The sequence below is a fragment of the Furipterus horrens genome, unplaced genomic scaffold, assembly GCF_987537825.1.
Source record: "Furipterus horrens unplaced genomic scaffold, mFurHor1.1.pri manual_scaffold_1, whole genome shotgun sequence".
NCBI lineage: Eukaryota > Metazoa > Chordata > Mammalia > Chiroptera > Furipteridae > Furipterus > Furipterus horrens.
Window position 1 is genome coordinate 26,641,036 of NW_028327171.1, and position 16,643 is coordinate 26,657,678.

Here is a 16,643-nt window from a genome sequence, read left to right on the forward strand (position 1 = left end):
CATATTCACATTACAATATATATTTCCACTTTCTAAAAAAATACACCATCACCTATTTCATTCACTCAAGCTTAAAATGACAACTTTATAGCAATGATTATTCTTACTACGTGAACTATAATCTTTAAATACCATTCCCTACAAAAAGGAACCAGGACACCCTGAAGAAACAGTTCATTCAAGGTCTAGGTCAGAAAATATACAAGATAATCCTGGGAATCATGTCATAACCAAAAGGAAGGTGGCTCTCAAAAACTACAAGGTGATGTAAAACAGAAACACAGACACCAAATTTAAGAGCTTCTTATTGGTCAGGGAACAACCTGGGTGTCAAAAAGAACTACAACGGACTAAAACTTACAAAAAACCCCAAACAAACAAACAAAAAGTCTATAATTTTGTTTGTCTCCTTTTGAGGTTGTTAGGAAAACATGTCATTCTGAAAATTGAGTGGTAATGAGCAAAATTCAAAGATTTATCTTGCCTTCCCTATATATGTTCCTGTGTAAACCAATAGCTGATAAGCAAAAGCTCTCTACTGAAGAATAATGGCTAATACATAAAGAATGACAAAATTAGAAAGTCAGCATTTTGCAGTCCCTAGTAAAATAAGGGACCCAGGCAATGGTCTTCAATAAATGCCTAAAAACCATTACGTGAAGGATTGACGTCTAACTTTATAATAAACCAGCTGGCATAGGCCGAAAAACACCTGAGCTCACTCATCAATCTTACCGTGTTTCCCTGAAAATAAGATAGTGTCTTATATTAATTTTTGCTCCTAAAGACGCACTAGGTCTTATTTTCAGGGGATATCTTATTTTTCCATGAACAAGAATTCACATTTATTGTTGAACAAAAAAATCAACATGTATTAATATACTGTAGTCATGTCATCACAAACAGCAGCATAACCAGCCAAACTGAATTCCATCAAGAATTTTGGGGGGGCTGTAGCAATGACTGCCACTAGGTCTTATTTTCAGGGGAGGCCTTATATTTCTAAGCTTGAAAAAAATTGCACTAGGTATTATTTTTGGGGAAACAGGGTAGTATCATCAGGAGTAGGGCAGCTAGAACATGTCCCCTGGGTGTGAATCACTGAAAAGTACAGAGCATTAAGTATTCTTGCCTAACAAACTAAGCCTAATCTCCCAATTTATAGGAAAGGAGCTTCTACTATCAGTTTGTAGAAAACAAGAAAAAAAATAAAAAACACTTTTCTCTTTAATTATAGATAAATGTTCAGAAAAAATTTTCATGCTATGATTGTGACATTTCATTTTATTAATTAATTTTAAAAGACTTTATTTACTTATTTTTAGAGAGAGGGGAAGGGAGGGAGAAATAGAGGGAGAGAAACATCAAAGTGTGGTTGCCTCTCACACACCCACAACTGGGAACCTGCCCCACAACCCAGGCATGTGCCCTGACTGGGAATTGAACTGGTGACCCTTTGGTTTGCAGGCCAGCACTCAATCCACTGAGCCATACCAGCCAGGGCTTTTTTATTTTTTTATCCTTACCCAAGAACATTTTCTTCATTGAGTTTTTGAGAGAGAGAGAGAGAGAGAGCGAGCAAGCAGGGATCATACGAGCCTGGACCAGGAATCAGACCCGCAACCTAGACATGTGCCCTGCCCAGAAATCGAACCCACAGCCCTTCTGCTAGGACCACACTCCAACCAAATGAGCCACAATGGCCAGGGAAACTGTTATATTTTAAAATGTCTCTTTTCCAAACATTAAATGTAAATGTGAGATATGATACAGCATATGATTAAATATCACACTTACTTGCAGTTTAATCCTGAGTAATTTATTTGTCTATATCATAGTTTCTTCATGTGTCAAATGGGGATGATTCTTAACCTCAGAGCTACAGTATTAAATGAGGCAATATATTTAAAGTGCTTAGCACAATACATAAGTATGTATAATCAGTAGTAATAATATGAATGTTTACGAAATCCCAGGGTAATAGTAATTTTAGTAAAAGAATGATACAGAAGGGTCAGGGGTTCCTAAAAAGAAATGTTTCTTGTATGTAAAAACTTCTGGGTTTGAAAGTTTTAATATTAATACCACTTTGGTGTAATATTTATGCCAACCATATAGGTTCTAATTAAATAAATAGAAAGTACACGTAATTTGTTAAACTTAAATCCCTTTACTCTTACTCAGATCCATAAAAGATGATTTTCTTACCTTATCCAAAAGGTGTATTATCATTGGGACAAGATTGGCATCAATTACTGCCTGAACCTGCTGCTGATTTCCCGCAGTGATATTAGAGAGGAACCACACTGCTTCCTGTAGAACAAGACCCCTTCAATATTTCTCATTAAAAAAATTGCATCTGAACTAAGAAAAATATGTTCACTACAATGTCCAAACGATTTTATTATGGAATGAGTTCCATAACAAAAAGTTTAGGAATCTCAACTCCTTTATCCCTTTCATATTTTCTTTGGACAAACTGCTAATGGTCCCAATCCAAGTCTTTTTTTTTTTTTGTATGTTTTATTGATTATGCTGTTATAGTTGTCCCAATTTCTTTTCCCTCTGCTCCCCTCCACCCAGCAACCCTCCTCCCTCCAGTTGTCCCCCCACCACTTAGTCCATGTCCATTGGTTGTGCATAAAGCTCTTCTCAATATCCCCCTGTCCATTCCCCACCCAATCCATGTCTTAATGAACTAACCCTTCTAGAGAATTCTTGAAAGCAATTTTGCAAACACTAAGAGACTTGGCTGAACACATACTAAGGAATCAAAGGGCCGTAACACAAAAATAAAATCCTAAAACTATTGTAAATAAGATTCAGCATCTCCTTCACATGTGCTTTACTCTCTATTCTATTCTGATTTGAGTCCTGGCCAAAGTAGATAAATCTCAATTATCCACGATAACTGAGACATGGAAAAATGAAATAGTGGGTTGTATTAATATACTTGCTTGTCATAGTCCTTCACTGCACCAAGTGTCTCAAGAACTAAAGCAGAACCAGATGTTTGCTTGCTTTACTGGTCTACCTTAACGATCTTTTTATGCTATCCTTTATACCACAGCAGTGTTACTTTAGCGAAGATCATACTTTTTTTTTTTTTACAAGTTTCACAAATGCACACTGAAACCACAGTTAGCATGAAACAAGGCAAAATATCTACTTACCATCCTATGTAGGATATTACTATAATTGATCAAATTTAACAGATTTATCAATTTACTAAAGGGATACATTTTCTCTATCTTAAGAAACTAGTAAACAAATTTTACTTTAAAAACTATTAGCATTAGCTAGTATGCAGTAGGCTCTTTGGATCAGATCACAGGGCCATGTTTAATGAACCTGTTAAAGATTTTAGGGTGCTAGGCTACTTAGGTGAGCTTTTCTTGGGTTATAATCATCGGCAATGTTGTAATCAACAACCCATGTATGTCTACAACAGCCTCAGATGCACTCCAATATCAGCACCACCAATCAGTGCCCCCAATGTAGCCTCCACAAGCACGCATGCATGCACGCACACACTCACTCTCTATTAAGTATATATAAAATATTAAACCTAAATTACTTAACTTAGATATTAAAGATTTCCAATCATACAACATTCAGCACCCAATTATCTTTATTTCATCATTTCCAAGAGAGCCAAATTTGCAGTTTAGAATTGATTTATTCATGGAAAATCATGTTAATCTGTGTTACAAAGAGTAAAATATTTTATTTTCTCTTGATGTCTAAATGACAGTTTATGTTAATAGTATTATATAGACAGTTCTGAGTCCCTGACCTTACAAATGAAAACTGCTGACATTTTGTATGTCATTTATTAAATAGTATTTAAGAATACTTACTTTATTAATTTTCTCTTTGGGATGTGTCAGAAGTGCTGGGAAATGTGACAGAGCATCACAGTTCAAAACTACTTGTGTTTGCTCATCAGTTCCAGTAACAATGTTACCTACAGCTCGAAGTGCAGCAGTCTGAAACATAAAAAGATTTAATGAGATGTTGTTCTATGTGAAATATTCCTTCTTATCAGAGAGGTATGCCAGGCAGGTTATGAAAGATGCATTCATTCAATCCTAATCCTTTTTGACCAAGCTGTTAGACACTGACTTAGAAACAGAAGAGTGAATAGGAAGTGAATGGGACACAAATCCCAGCTCTTAAGAAGCTTTTATTACTGTAGAAGTCAGTCAATAAACAAGTAAGAAGGATAATTTTACATAGTGATTAGGGCCATGAAGAAAATAAGGTAGTACTTTAATTTTTTATATTGCTTTTAGAAAGAGGAAAGTGGGAGGGGGAGAAAGAAAAAAACAAGTATCACCTTGAGATTGCACTTATTTATGCATTCACTGATTGCTTCTTTTATGTTCCCTGACCAGGGATTGAACCTGCAACCTTGGTGTTTCAGGACAATGCTCTAACCAACAAAGCTACCTGGCCAGGGTAAGGCAGTACTACTTTAGAATTTAGGTTTAGTGTTTTAATAAGTTCACAAAAAAATAGTGCCTTTCTGAAGGAAAGCAGGAATCTGCTTAATATATGAGATTTCACTATTCATATGAATTTGAATTACCAATTATTTTCTTTAGTTATAGTAAAGGGTTTTTTTTTGGCTAATTTTTCCTTCTACAAGACAAACAACAGAGGTTTGTTTTTTTTTTAAATTGAGATATAATTCACATAACAAAATTCATCCTTTCAAAGTGCACAATTTAGTTGTTCTTAGTATATTTAAAGTTGTGCAACCATAACTAGTATATAATTCCAGAACATTTTCATCACCCAAGAAAAGGATATCTGGATCCATTAGCAGTAATTCCCATTGCCCTTACCCCCAGGTTGCTGGCAACCACACTATCTAGACATTTCGTATATTTGGAATAAAACAGTAGACAGTCTTTTGATTAGGTTTTTTCACTTAACATAATGCTTTTAAGGTCCATCCATGTTGTAGCATGTATCAGTATTTCATTCATTTTTGTGGCCAAATAATTTGCACTGTATGGATATATTTAACCATTTGTTAGCTGATGGATATTTGGACTGTTTACACTTTTTGACTATTAAGAATACTACTGCCATGAATATTTGTGTTCAAGTTTTTAATCTGAAAATGTGTTTTCAGTTCTCTTAAGTATATACCTGAGAATGAAATTGCTGGGTCATATAGTAAGTCTATGTCTAACTCTTTGAGGTACTGTCAAACTGTATTCCAAAGAGGCTGTAACATTTTATAATCTCAACAGCAGTGTATGAGGATTGCATCTCTACATCTTTGCCAACACCTGTTACTGTTTTCTGAATTATAGCCGCCCACGTGGATGTAAAGTGGTATTTCCTTGTGGCTTTGATTTGCATTTCCTTAATGATTAATAATGTTAAACATCTTCTCATGTGCTTATTGAGCACTTTTATGTCCTCTTGAAAAAACTGTATTTAAATGTTTTATCCATTTTTAAACTGTTACTTGTCTTTTTACTGTAAAGTTGAAGGAGTTGTTTATATATTTTGGATAAAAGTCTGTTTTCAGATATCTAATTTGCAAAATTCTCTTCTATTCTGCAGGATGTCTTTCACTTTCTTGATGGTGTCCTTAGAAGCATAAGTTTTAAAATTTGGTAAAGTCCAATTTATCTAATTTTTTTCCCTTGGTTGCCTGTGGTATCATATCTAAGAAGCTACTGCCTAATTCAAGGTCATAAAGATTTATACCTATTTTTCTTCTTCTAAGTTTATACTTTAGCTCTTACATTTTGGTGTTTGATCAACTTTAAGCTATTTCTTTAAAGTATATTTTATTGATTATGTTATTACAGTTGTCCCAATTTTCTTCCCTTTGCCCCCCTCTGCCCAACCCTCCCTTGGTTCATGTCCATGGGTCATGCATATTAAGTTCTACTTACACCTCCATCTTGGCCATAAGCCTAAGCTATTTTTTTAAATGTGGTGTGAAGTAGGGGTTCAACTCCATTCTTTTTATTTTTTTAGTCCTTACCCAAAGATATGTTTATTGATTTTAGAGAGCGGGGGAGAGAGAGTGAGAAAGAGAGAACACAGATTGGTTACCTTCTGTATGCAACCCAAACAGGACTGAACCTGTAACCTAGGTATGTGTCCTGACCAGAAATCAAACCCTCAACCTTTCGGGTGTATGGAATGACACTCCAACCAACTGAGCCACCCAGCCAGGACATCAACTTCATTCCTTTACATATGGAGATCCAGTAGTCTCAGCATTATTTGTCAAATAGACTTCTCTTTGCTCACTGAATTTTCTTGGCACTTTTGTTGAATATCAATTGATCACAAATATATGGGCTTATTTGTGGACTCCTGATTCTATTTCACCATCAGGAGTGGTTAGAAAAACTTACATTTTTATCAACAAACTCACCTGAACTTTAACTTCCTGGTGGCTGAGCAGAGGAACCAAATGAGGGACTATTCCAGAGTCTATAACCATCTGTATCTGTTCATTGCCAGCATCAGTAAGGTAAGAGAGGGCCCAGACCGTATCAACTAATATCTAATGAATAAAACAAAAATTCAAATAGCCTTTAAATATTTCCTCATTTTAATTTTAATAATTCTTAACCATACAGACTAACCTATGATAGTTTTATATGATCTTTTCCTCTTACCTCAACTCACTGGAATCGTAATCTTTACTACACTAAATATCATCATCTATGAATGTCTGTATCAATTAAATACTGTATTTTTCTCTCAATAAGATGCACTTTCTTCCTCCTCCAAAGTGGGGGCAAATGTCTGCGCATCTTATGGAGTGAATATTGCATCACAGATCGTGATGTGTATTACCTGACCTGTCAGCGGTGGCGACAGCTGTTAGAAGAGGAAGTGGTGGGCCCACGCAAAACCCCTGGGGATGCTTAAATGTCCCACTTTACTGCTGAATCTCAGGGTATCTGGTCAGTTGCTGTCCACCTCTGCCCATCACCTGGGACCTGGGAGAGTGCAGAGAGCCGCTTGACACTCCCAGCTACAACCGCTGACCCATCGAATCAGCTGAGGCTAATAACGGGTATGAGGCACAGTGTCAATCGCCATTTGTTAATGACAGCGATGATGGTTCTTAATCTCACTGTTGACTGCTGTTCACTTTACATGGTTGAAATATTATTCTGTTATATGTTGTTAAATATTTTAGTACACCATTTGGTTCAGAATATTTTTTTTTCTTGTTTTCCTCCTCTAAACCTAGGTGCGCCTTATGGTCAGGTGCATCTTATAGTGTGAAAAATACGGTACATCTTTAAATCATATTCAGAATGTTTAGGTTAATTATGACCCCTATCAAGGATTAATATGCAATCTTAATTCATTAAGATAGAAACATACTACATTGTACATGAAATAGAAGAAAAAGACATTCTCTTTCCCAAATGCTCAGATCGAGGGATAATAGATTCAAGGATGTTGTGTATCTAGCATAATATACAGTGGTTCGAAATATCTGGGCTAGGTGGATATAGTCAAGGTGTTCTCTAGTCTAAAGCCAATACTCCAATATTAGGATTATAGTAGTTTCATCTTTTCCAACCAGTTTGTTTTGCCTTATAAAACCAGAGGCAACTTTACAAATAGTTCAAGTCTCCTACAGCTGCAGAGTAAGACATTAAAAGCAACCTGTGAGATCTATAATCAAAAACCACATTCTAGGTTAAAAAAAAAAGAAGAGAATGAGCCTCCATTACTTATACTAAAAATTGTCTGTAACTTTAAATTATACCTGGCTATTGTGTTTCCTATTTTTTGTATGTAAGTCCTAATTAGAAGTTAGGGCCAAAAGGAAGTATGACAAACTATTAAACTACTACACAAATAATACAATTAATAACTATGACACTGTAATAAAAATTGTTACTGGAACTTTACTTTCAAAGCCTTTCTGAAATATGGACTCTGTGTCAAAAGACAAGTCAGAGAAGTTTGAAACCTTTTAAATTCTACACCAATGTTATGTTTAAAACATCCAAGAATCTCCTAGAAGGAGGATGTATCACTTTGCCATTGCTCCTTTCAGGGATTAAAGCAAGTTCTACGAATATCTTAAAGTAAAAAGAAGACACCAAATAGCAGATTTCATATATATAATGCTCATCAAAATCACAATTTAAATCAGACATGATCTCATGTATACTTTTTGTAAAAAAATTAATATCCCATGATAAGTTTACTAACTACAACCTCAATGTAATTTCAGTGTTTCACTTATGATTGTGGAAGCAGTTTTGTTTTTGTTTTTTTAAAAAATATTTATTTATTTTCTATCTACGAGGGGGCCTCCAAAAAAGCCCTGGACTTTATAAAAAATTGTGTATTTATTCTTACATGTTTAAACTTCAGTCACCCTCAAAGTACTCTCCATTTGATGCACTATACCTATGGAAATGTTTTTCCACTGCTCAAAAGAGTTTTTGAATTTGTTGATTTTGATACCTTTTAGTGTTTGTGCCACTTTTTGTTTCACCTCTTCCACATCAGCAAAATGTTTCCCTTCGAAGACTTTTTTTATCCGGGGAAACAAAAAAAAAAGTTGCTGGGGCGACATTGGGTGAACAGGGATGATAGGGCACAGGGGTCATGCTGTTTTTGATTAAAAACTGCTGAACACTCAGCATGGTGTAGGCAGGTGTGCTCATAAATCATCCATCATGAAATGGGCAAACACATTAGAAGAGTCTTAAAAAAGAATTCACTGAAGCTGAACACAGCCTCTCACAATAGCACTAGCTGGTACACTGACTGATACAGATGGGTTCCTAGAATATTTAGCAGGGAAAGCCTGTATTAAAAGGGCCCTCCCCTAGAGAAGATAATTCCAGTTTTTTGGGATTTCCCCTCATGTGTGTGTATGTATCTATCTACCGACCCATTTATAGAGACAGGGGGTGGGAGTGAGAAAGTGAGGAAGAGAAACATTAATGTGAGAGAAACACTGATGAGGTTCTGATTGGGAATGAACCTGCAACCTAGGCATGTGCCCTGATTGGGAATCGAACCCACAACATTTTGCTTTGCAAGAAGATGCCCTGAGCCACACCTGTCAGGGCACAGTTTTATTTTTATTCACTTATAATTCTATCAAAGCCTTTGGCTATAAGGAGACTAAACCAAAAACTGTTTATATTTTTTAAAAGATCTAGACTATCTGGAGCTACAAAAAAAAAAAAAAAAAAAAAAAATAACATTAGAGAAAAGATCATATTCATCTAATGAGTTTTGTACATTATGTCACTGCTTGATGTAGTATAATTCTAAGTTTAATTTGTTCCATATACTTTAAAGAGATCCTGGATAAACGTATTACCCTAGAAGTTGTAAAGGAATGGAGCAGCTTATCAAACACTGGTCATCATACCAAACTGTGTTTTTAATGAACCACACAAGTTCCTGATTGTTGCTATGCATTTTATTCATGTGATTTCCTTTACCCATTATATATATTTCTAGCTTTTCTAATACACTTAAGGCTACAATGGCTTCAGAAGCAATCAGGGCAGTTTTTCAACTCATTCATACTTCCTGAGTTGCTTTTTCCTTTGTCATCTGTGTTAGTAAGAATAAGTATGATATATTTATTATGTTTAAAAATCTAGTCTGCACTAATTTTTTCCCTTATTGTCTGGATTTTAAGAATTATCTCTGTACCAAGTAAAAGCACTACCAAGTTCACTATAAATGGAGAAATACAGTAAAAATAAAATTAAAGAGCAAATAATATCCATCTATATGAATACAAAATCATGCATAAAGGCACAAATGTTTCTCTTTTTTATCTTTCAAAAAACAAAAACACCTGGTGTATGTATTCTCTTATTGGCCAGACTACCACAGTGAGCTTCCATAAAAGGCTGATGAACAATCAAAGAACTTCCAATGTAAGTTTTACTACATTGATATATATGTGCATACTTTATTGTTCGGACCAAAGTAAGAGGCTTGATTTCTTTACTGAAATTACATTTAGTGATGGAAGTAAACACAGTAAATACAGACATGCCAAACTATGTATTGCAGCTTTTGAAATGGAAAAATCTATTGATAGAGTACACTGACATGATGTCCAGTATAACATTTTCTCCCCTACGTCATGGGGGAACCCTAAACACACGAACATTCAGACACATAAAAATTTATGAAGCATTTACTCACATTTACGTCTGTGTGATGAATTAAAACACAAAGAGCTGGAAGAATCTGAAGAGAGAAATACACAGATTTTAAAACATACACAGATAAAACATACACATAACGATATCTACTTTAGTTTAAAAATAAAAACAAAAACTACTTGTTTACCTCCTGAATGGTTTCCATTGGGGGCGGTGGGTCTTTGTGTCGACATAAGTTGACCATAACCCAAGTAACATTTCTTAAGAATGTTATAGGAATAGATGGACTTATGAAGGAAAGTAAAGGTTTCACAACTCCAAGACTTATGACATAATCTCTACACTGAGGCCCATCACCTGTAGGAAGAAGGATTTATTAATTCAGTAAAATCTGTTGACAGTAAACAATGAAAAAACGAAAGCACTGGGTTCAATATGCTGCTTTCTGTATTTTAACCAGTTATACCAATTAGTTTTATGTAAGTGTTTTAGATGATAATAACCAAATTCACATTTTAGGTCTCGGAGTCAAGAGACGCAACATAAGGTACTAAGTTATTTTTTACATATTATTCACATATTCAGGGTTCCACCTATAAAACATTTTTATGCCATGTAAACACTAGACGCCTAAGGGGTCTTTAAAATACTTGACAAACACAGAACCGTTGCTTTTATTTTCTCTTTCAATGGCAATCTCATTTTCACAAACTTTCATGTAAGAAAAAGATATACCAAATACTATTAGATATAAAATATTGTAGAATTTATACTGATAATCCAATATCAGTGCATTAGGAGTATTAACTATAGCACTGGCCAGGTAGCTCAGTTGGTTAGAGTGTCGTCTAAAAACACCAAGGTTGTGGATTCGATTCCCAGTCAGGGCACATATATGAATCAACTACTAAATGCATATATAAGTGGAACAACAAATTGATGCTTCTCTCTCTCTCTAAATATCAATAAATAATTTAAAAAGAGTATTAACTACAAATTACTCTACGTATTCAGAAAATTAAGTAAAGAAAAAAGGAGGCTCTAGCTCAGATCTACTGAAATAGAAAAAGAACAGGTCCAGAATGGTGTGTTTTAACAAGACAGAGTGTTTTTGAATAAATAGGATTCTGGTAACAGACTGAAGTCTGGAAATGACTCTCTTAGACAACTACCAAACTTATTTTCTCTATCTAGGATGTTACTATAATTTCAGTATGAAAGCCATGAAGTATTACATTCCAGAAGTGAAAACACTTTTTCTTGCACTGTAATATTTGGAGATAAATAGCTTGTTCTTTTTGTATCCATGAATGTTAATTAAATTTTACAATGTCAATTGAACCAAGATGCTGCGGTAAAAGTTCTAAATCTAAAATTTGGTATTAAAGGCAAAGGAGCGAGGAACCTTGGATACACAAATGATAGCATTCCTGATAGCAATACAGAATGGGGCAAAGTAGGTTTACAGTTGTTCGTATGGAAAATAATACAATAAATAATACTACAAGAATAAATTCTGTGTTTTGCATACTCGAAACTGTAAATGTACTTTTGCCCCCATACTGCGTGTCATGGCCAAGAAAAGTTTACAAAGAAATTCTGCCTTCTGAAAGTTCATTATTATGACACCCTAATCACCCCTTGCCTTCCACCAGGGCCCCCCAAAAGGGTATGAAAAAGGAAGTATATCAAAGAAAAAGGAGGTACTTCCATGTAAGAACAATAACAAATCTGTGGCAAAAATAAATTTTAACATCAAGGAACACAACACAGTTCAGACCCCAGATTTTTTCCTATTCTCCACTAGAAAATAATTTTTTGACTTTGAGTTTGGGTGAAGAGTAGGCTCAAGATAAAAAAACAATTCTTGCCCTAGCTGGTGTGGCTCAGTGGACTGAGTGCCGGCCTGTGAACTGAAAGACTGCCAGTTCATTCCTGGTCAGGGCACGTGCCTGGGTTGTGGGCCAGGTCCCCAGTTGGGGGCGTACGAGAGGCAACAGTTCAATGTTTCTCTCATTCTCTTTCTCCCTCCTTTCCCCTCTAAAAAATAAATAAAATCTTTAAAAAAGAAAGTGAAAAAAACAAAACACCCAATCTTAAAATATTAAAATTGTGTCATTATTTTTCCTACAATTATTTATCAAAATAAACCTGAAAAAATGGTAATCATGATGATCAACATTTAATGAGACTGTCTACAATCTACAGATACCTTCTGTATAATGACGACTTCATAGTGATTGTAGGTAACAGTATTTTAATGTACTAAAGTCCAGATACAGAAACTTTAATTTAGACTCTTCTCAAAACTGCCATTGAAAAAATTTTTTGTTTAAGTTTTGTCTGCTTTCTAATTATGTACTTTCTACAATAAGTGAAGAGGGCTAAGGAATAAAATGGATCACAACATAATAAAGGAGGAGTAGGAGACAATTTTAATCACATATATATTTCATAACTTTCAAATAACTAAATATTAACTACATACAAAAAATATTATGTTATACAGAGCAAAAAAATGTTTGTTTTGTTTATTACTGGTTAATACTTAAACAGCTTTAATTTCTGTAAACTATTTCACAAAAACTAGTAAAAAGAGAAAAACTATTTTTCCTTTTCAACTACTAGAAGTCATTTTTATTACAACAGTATGATAATAATTGTTGGAGTACTATTACAAGTTTAAGACAAACCTATTATATTTCCCAATGCCCATACTGCTTGCTCACAAACATTTTGATGGGGTGAATGGAGAAGCCTCAGGAAAAGTGGCACAGCATCTGAAGGAGGAAAACATAAGATCATTTATGTCTAAACACAGTTATATGTCAATTATATCTCAATAAAATTGAAAAAGAGGTTGAAGATACTATAATTAAACCAAAATCAATCTTTTCTTTTTTTGCTGAAACCTCAAAAGAAAGAAATTTATCAAAAAAATACGTGAAATATATTTTCATTAGATTAACAGTAGAGGAAAATTTTTGCCTAGCAGACTAGTTGGCATCAAAATTATAGTTTTAACATACAAATGTCAAATTAAGCTGGTATGATTTCATTCACAATTAAACTTGAATTTAATGATAATTTTAAGATTAGTTCCTTACAGATTAAGCATTATCTTCAAGTTAAAAAATGAAGAGTCCAATTGTTAAAGTAACTTTTGAATTATATCCCATGATCAATATCACATGGATCCTTAGGCCAGTGATTCCTGTGCCATACGAGACTTTCTGAATCAGAAATGATTTTGTTGTTTAACAAGGGTGGGAAACACAGAGAAAGGTTTGTATGTGAACAGCATACTGCACTGAACAAATGATTCTTCTATTTCCTTTCAAAAATGGTATTTGGGTACATGTATTTCAATCATGCTTACTTTTAATAAAAAGTAATTAACATCAATTAAAACAAATTCTAGGCCTCTTTTCTAATCTTTAAAGAGCACACAGAGAGGAAAAAGTAAAGAATTAAGACACTGTCTTGAGATTATATTAAATTTACTGAATAGTCAACTATCCAAAACATAGCAACAACAACAACAACAACAAAAAAAACCCAAAAGGACAAAAATAAAACTACCTGAACTCAACATTGAACCACTTTTAGTAAGACTTTATATGATTATTGAATATCTTTTCTACGTAATACTATAATACAAGTGTCTACATAATGGAATGCTTATTCAGATTAACACTTTTGCTCCCCTTCAAAATCATGTAGAAATCAGTGCCTAAGATTTTAACATGTTCAGACAAGTAAGTGTACAAGCTTATACACTTGAAAATAATTTTAAAAGTACCTTGTTTAAAATTAATTTCTGGTAGTTAATTTTTAAAATTTCTTTGGTAGAAGAAACAATATTTCTGAAACAAACCAACCAGTCAGTCAGGTTATTACTTCCAATAATGATTTCCCACTTCTTGGAACAATAAAGAAAAATTATCTTATTATAAAACAATGAAAAAAATGTGAAGTTATTCCTTGAATAGGACCACCTTACAAAAGAGTACTTCTTTGAAATGTATGATAGAAATATCATTAAAAGAGACCCAGAGGCAGTTTGGTAATGGGAAAAACACCTTTGTTTCTATAATGTCCTATAAAGAAAGTCTAATTACAATAATGTAATCTGTACTGTAATTAGAAAAAGTCAGATTTTGAATCAAATGAATTTTTGGAAACAGAAAATGTTAGTCATTAGTACAAGATAATTCAAGTAACATACTTAAATTGGCCTATTTCAACTATCTTATGTGTTTTTGTATAGCTATTATTTTATAATATAAATAGCTCTATTCTTTTTAGTAGAATAACTATTTTTACTAACTGCTTTAAAAAAAAAAATCACAATTTTGTCTGTTAACCAACTTACTGGACTGAACTACTGCTTGAGTTTGTTCAGAGGTTCCAGACGCAATGTTTGTCAAAGCCCATGCAGCTTCAAACTGTAAAGAAGGACTACAAAAAAACAAGTAATTTTAAACAGTCGGGATTTTTACATTGGCCCAAATATCTACCAACCATTCCTCCCCTCTAGATCATTATAAAAACATTGAATAGTTTGTTTCAAAAGGCATCTGTGCATTCAGAACTTCTTTTGAACCTCCAATGACTATTTAAAATTTCTCTTCAGTACAAACAAAATACCATCTACTCAGGTATTCTTATTTTTTAACAAGAACTTTTAAATAAGATACCTGCACATTACTACCCCAATAGTTTTCTCAAGTATCTATCTGGCCAAACTATTTCTTGCCAATTTTCAAAGTTTAGAAGTTACATGTATCATTCTCAAGTTCCAATACACCTTGCGTTGTTTTTTATTTTGGCTTCTCCACTCCATTTTGTAGGACTTTTTTTGTTTTTAAAAAGATCAAACCAATCACTAGAAAATCTTATTTTCTACAAAGGATACATCTTAAATTATTTCTTAAAATAATGTACTTACTTGTCATCTCTTTCAAGACAATGAACTAAAATAGGCAATATTCCAGATTTTATTAAGTCATCAATTGGTGGATTTCGATCACTGGACAAAAGCTTCCTATAAGAGATATACATACCCACTGTGAAACTTAATTACATAATTAAGTTCAAATTCATATTTGATACAGAGATTATAATAAGTCTGAATATTTGGCACAAATACTCTCTCTGGAAGTTACTTTTTAAATTTATATAAACCTTTTTTCTATTAAAGGATTAATTTATAGATTAATAATTAGGAAAAAATGGTAGACATAACCACTTCACTGCTTTTTGATTAGTACAGTAATATTATTCCCTCAATAAAGTCCCAAATATGACATAAAAAGACAACTATATGTTTTATATGTGTTACCATTAGACTCAATTTTGAGGTCAGAGAAAAAAAAAGGTGGGCAGACTCCATCATCATGTCATTTACCTTGCTAACAAAGGAATTAAGAGTCACCAAAATATCCCAAATTATTCATACCAGGTCACAACAGAGATAAAGGACAAAAGCAGGTAGGCTGCTGATATAAGTTTATAGTTGATACTAGTATCCAGTATTTCATCCTATGGTACACACCAAATCAAAGGCCAGTCAAGCTTAACAACATTCTCTAAAGTAAAATAAGCACAGCAATACACAGAAACATATCCAAAGAAATACTGGAGATACTAAGGTGAACAAGACAGACACACACTTGCTCTCATTGAACTTAGAGGGTAAAACAATAAAACTGGGTGCCTATTTATTTATATATGTGGTAGACTAAGCTCGCAATGTGGCCTCATCCAAATCTTCACCCAGTTAAATCCTGTGCACTACTATATAAATTCAATGTTTAAGAAAGCTAAATGAGATCATTCCCCTATATAAACCAAGTGATGCATACTTATTTACTACCCTATCAATGTATACTCCTATACCTAGCTTTAAACTACTCCAAAAGTTGGCTTCATTTTACCTAACTAACCTTACTTTCTAATTCAACAAAAGGTCAGCTCTGTCCCACCATTTCAAATGCACTTCTAGGCCCTTCACATCCTATTTTTGCACTTGGGATGCCCTCTTTTCTGTCTATTCAAACTCTACATAGTCAAAGTCCACTTCAAGTTCTATGTGTTCACAGTACCCTCCCTGAATTCTAAATTCTCTGAATTACTAAAATAATATTTACGTAGTACATGCTTACGTTTGCTGTTAAGTATCACTATTTTTATATAGTTTGGCCTTCCTAATTAGGTTCTAAACTACTTCTTATAGGTCAAGAATTATACCACATGCTTTTTCACAGTATTTCCCATAAAACATGGCACAATTCTTAGCACAGAGTAGGAAATAACCCAGTCTTTCTTAATCGCGGGACCAGGTTTAATTAAAAATTTTTTTCACTAGTTCATTGAAGACATTCTCAAAGAGAAACTGTCTTTTTTCTTTGAGTGCATAATAGTACAAGCAGTATCTACAAAATATCTATCAAATCAGTTTTGTGTCAGTCAATCTGTGTTAAG

The 16,643-nt window shown here is 33.8% G+C and overlaps 1 protein-coding gene and 1 non-coding gene across 2 annotated transcripts in view; both read right to left on the minus strand.

Annotated features, from left to right (window-relative positions):
• The window catches only part of KPNA4 (karyopherin subunit alpha 4), a 58,344-nt gene that overhangs the window by 7,716 nt on the left and 33,985 nt on the right, over positions 1–16,643 (minus strand). Inside the window, exons 6-13 of the mRNA XM_090273374.1 lie at positions 15,109–15,204; positions 14,533–14,618; positions 12,851–12,937; positions 10,345–10,514; positions 10,198–10,242; positions 6,413–6,544; positions 3,861–3,989; positions 2,209–2,313 (exon numbers count right to left, since the gene is read on the minus strand). Of these exons, the coding sequence (XP_090129500.1) occupies positions 2,209–2,313; positions 3,861–3,989; positions 6,413–6,544; positions 10,198–10,242; positions 10,345–10,514; positions 12,851–12,937; positions 14,533–14,618; positions 15,109–15,204 (850 nt within the window). The remainder of the gene's footprint in view (positions 1–2,208; positions 2,314–3,860; positions 3,990–6,412; positions 6,545–10,197; positions 10,243–10,344; positions 10,515–12,850; positions 12,938–14,532; positions 14,619–15,108; positions 15,205–16,643) is intronic.
• Positions 3,319–3,648, minus strand: LOC150020803 (small Cajal body-specific RNA 7). Its single transcript, XR_016513830.1, has one exon.